At 43.9% G+C, this 2,776-nt stretch overlaps 1 protein-coding gene across 1 annotated transcript; it reads left to right on the top strand.

Moving 5' to 3' along the window:
- Positions 1 to 271: 271 nt before the first annotated feature.
- LOC140857583 (L-type lectin-domain containing receptor kinase SIT2-like) lies at positions 272 to 2,557 on the top strand. The gene is given in 2 exon segments (XM_073256794.1): positions 272 to 476; positions 478 to 2,557. Coding segments are annotated over 2 exon segments (2,022 nt in total). The 5' UTR covers positions 272 to 404; the 3' UTR covers positions 2,428 to 2,557.
- The last annotated feature ends 219 nt before the right edge of the window (positions 2,558 to 2,776 follow it).

Here is a 2,776-nt window from a genome sequence, read left to right as displayed (position 1 = left end):
ATCCTCTCGTAACATTCCAAGCGCCCACTGTACTGCAATCAAAGACTTCTAGTCATCGCATGAGCCCTTCACTACTTTCTATCCTCTCCTAACTTTCCAAGTGCCAACCATATTGCAGGCAAAGAATTTTAGTCATCCTCTGGCCCCTGCACTACTTTCTGTCCTCTCCTAACTTTCCAAGCGCCGACAATATAGACTTGCTAGTCATCGCATGTGCTGTTCCAGTCATTGCAAAAGGAACCTCGAAACATCAAAGGAGGACCCTGCAGGATTAGGTTTAGTATTTTCCACAGGGACTTGTGTGGCCCTTGTGCAAGCAAGTCTCTGGACAATCTTTCAACATGAAATGGGATGTGGGTGGATGAGCTGGTCAAGCAAGTCTCTTCAATTGTTGCTGGACGCCAATGTTGAATAGATCCAGGGTTACACATCATAATATGTGGCAAATAACCACCGAATTGCCCACAAAGAAAATCTCCCATTCTTCTCCAAATGGAGGTAAAACTACCCTTTCTTTTGGTGATATGTCTGCTTACGGGAATCACAGGAACCAAATATGATGAATTCACATACAACGGATTCAATGGGAGTGAGTTATACCTTGATGGCGTAGCAGAGATCACACCCAATGGCCTTCTGCGATTAACCAACAGTACAAAGAACCAGCAAGGACATGCATTCCACAAAGTGCCACTGCATTTGAAGAATGCCTCGGATGGTAACGTTCACTCTTTCTCTACTTGCTTTGTTTGTGCAGTACCCCCCGAATATCCAGATGTGGCTAGCGATGGACTTGCGTTGGTGCTCTCTCCAACCAGGGAGCTCCCTGGGGCTCTACCCAAACAATTCCTAGGTCTCTTCAATTCTACCAACAATGGAAATGCATCAAATCACGTCCTTGCCATTGAGCTAGACACCGTCCTCAATATGGAGTTTGGCGATGTTGACAGCAACCATGTTGGAATTGACGTCAATGGATTAATGTCGATGAACGCAGCACCGGCAGCTTACTTCACCAAGAAAATTGGTGAGTTTAAGAACATCAGCCTTATAAGCAGGGAACCGATGCTGGTGTGGGTAGATTATAGCAATCAAGAGAAGAAGCTAAATGTAACAATATCCCCCATCAGTGTGCCCAAACCAAGCCGTCCATTGTTGTCTTCTTTCATTAATCTGTCTTCGGTAATATTGGACACCATGTATATCGGCTTCTCTGCTTCTACAGGGTCCACGCTAACTTCTCATTATGTTCTGGGCTGGAGCTTTAATATAAATGGGCAAGCGGCTGCCCTCAACCTGTCCAGCCTGCCTTCAGTTCCTCTCAAAACGCATAGAAGAAAACTAACACCTTTGATAATTTGGCTGTCCTTAGGAGTTGCGGTGTTAATAGCTATAACTGCCTGCTGTATTGCTTACATAATAAGAAGAAAGGCAAGATATGCCGAAGTTCTGGAAGAGTGGGAGCTAGAACATAGAACTCATAGATTCTCATATAAAGAACTATTCAAGGCTACCGAAGGCTTTCGAGAAGAAAATCTTTTGGGAGTTGGTGGTTTTGGAAGAGTCTACAAAGGCAAGCTACCAACCTCAAAAACCGAAATTGCAGTGAAGAGGATATCTCATGATTCTAAGCAAGGAATGAGGGAGTTTGTTGGGGAGATTGCGAGTAACAGCCAACTCCGTCACCGCAATTTGGTCGAACTTCTTGGCTATAGCCGCAGGAAAGGGGAACTCCTTTTGGTCTATGACTTCATGTCCAATGGAAGTCTTGACAAGTTCCTCTATGATACAAACAAGCCAACAACACTTAGCTGGAGTCAGAGACTAAAAATTATCAGAGGTGTGGTTTCAGGTTTGCTTTACTTGCATGAAGAGTGGGAGCAGATTGTTGTACACAGAGATATAAAAGCCAGCAATGTCTTACTGGACGGTGAAATGAATGGAAAGTTGGGAGACTTTGGACTATCAAGATTGTATGATCATGGTAGCGATCCCCAAATTACTCATGTGGTGGGAACTTTTGGTTATATTGCTCCAGAGCTCACGAAAACAGGCAGGGCAACTACGAGCACTGATGTCTTCGCCTTCGGGGTTTTCATACTTGAGGTTGTCTGTGGAAGGAGGCCAATAATGCACCAAGAATCACCGGATCTTCATTTGGTGGACTGGGTGTGGGGGAGTTGGAGGAATGGAGTAATTCTAGAGGTTATAGATGCAAGACTGGGAGGTGATTATGATGTGGGGGAAGTGGAACTGATCTTAAAGATTGGATTGCTTTGTTCAAATCCTGTACGTGCAGCTAGACCAACCATGCGCCAAGTGATGCAGTTGTTGGACGGTGATCTTTCGCTTCCCGAAATACCCAAGGATGGGATGGGCATCGCCGTTTCATCACCAAATCATGCTGAAGAATTAGAAGAATCATAATGTCATGAGTATCAGTTATTACTTGTAAACTGTTCCATCCACTGGCAAAGAGCCAATCTGGCCTCTTTGAAGGTTGTTGGCTTTCTTGAATTTAGGTAACTAGTGGAATTTGAATGGAAGTTTTTGTTTTATCCTTTTCTCTCTTCTCGCCTCACTGGGAGACCTAACATAATAACCAATTAACCCGTCATGCTCATCCTTTATGCCCTTTTAAAGATGAACACTAGCTGCTATGAACACCAAGTAATTCTGAGCTAGTCTTTCAGCTTCTTTAGCTTAGGTGAAACACTGTCTGCGACATTATATTTATAAGATAATGCTTGCAGCAGTCCATATTTTGTTGAAAAGT

This window comes from Elaeis guineensis, chromosome 4 (assembly GCF_000442705.2).
Source record: "Elaeis guineensis isolate ETL-2024a chromosome 4, EG11, whole genome shotgun sequence".
Classification (NCBI taxonomy): domain Eukaryota; kingdom Viridiplantae; phylum Streptophyta; class Magnoliopsida; order Arecales; family Arecaceae; genus Elaeis; species Elaeis guineensis.
This window is presented reverse-complemented; position numbering and strand designations above follow the sequence as displayed.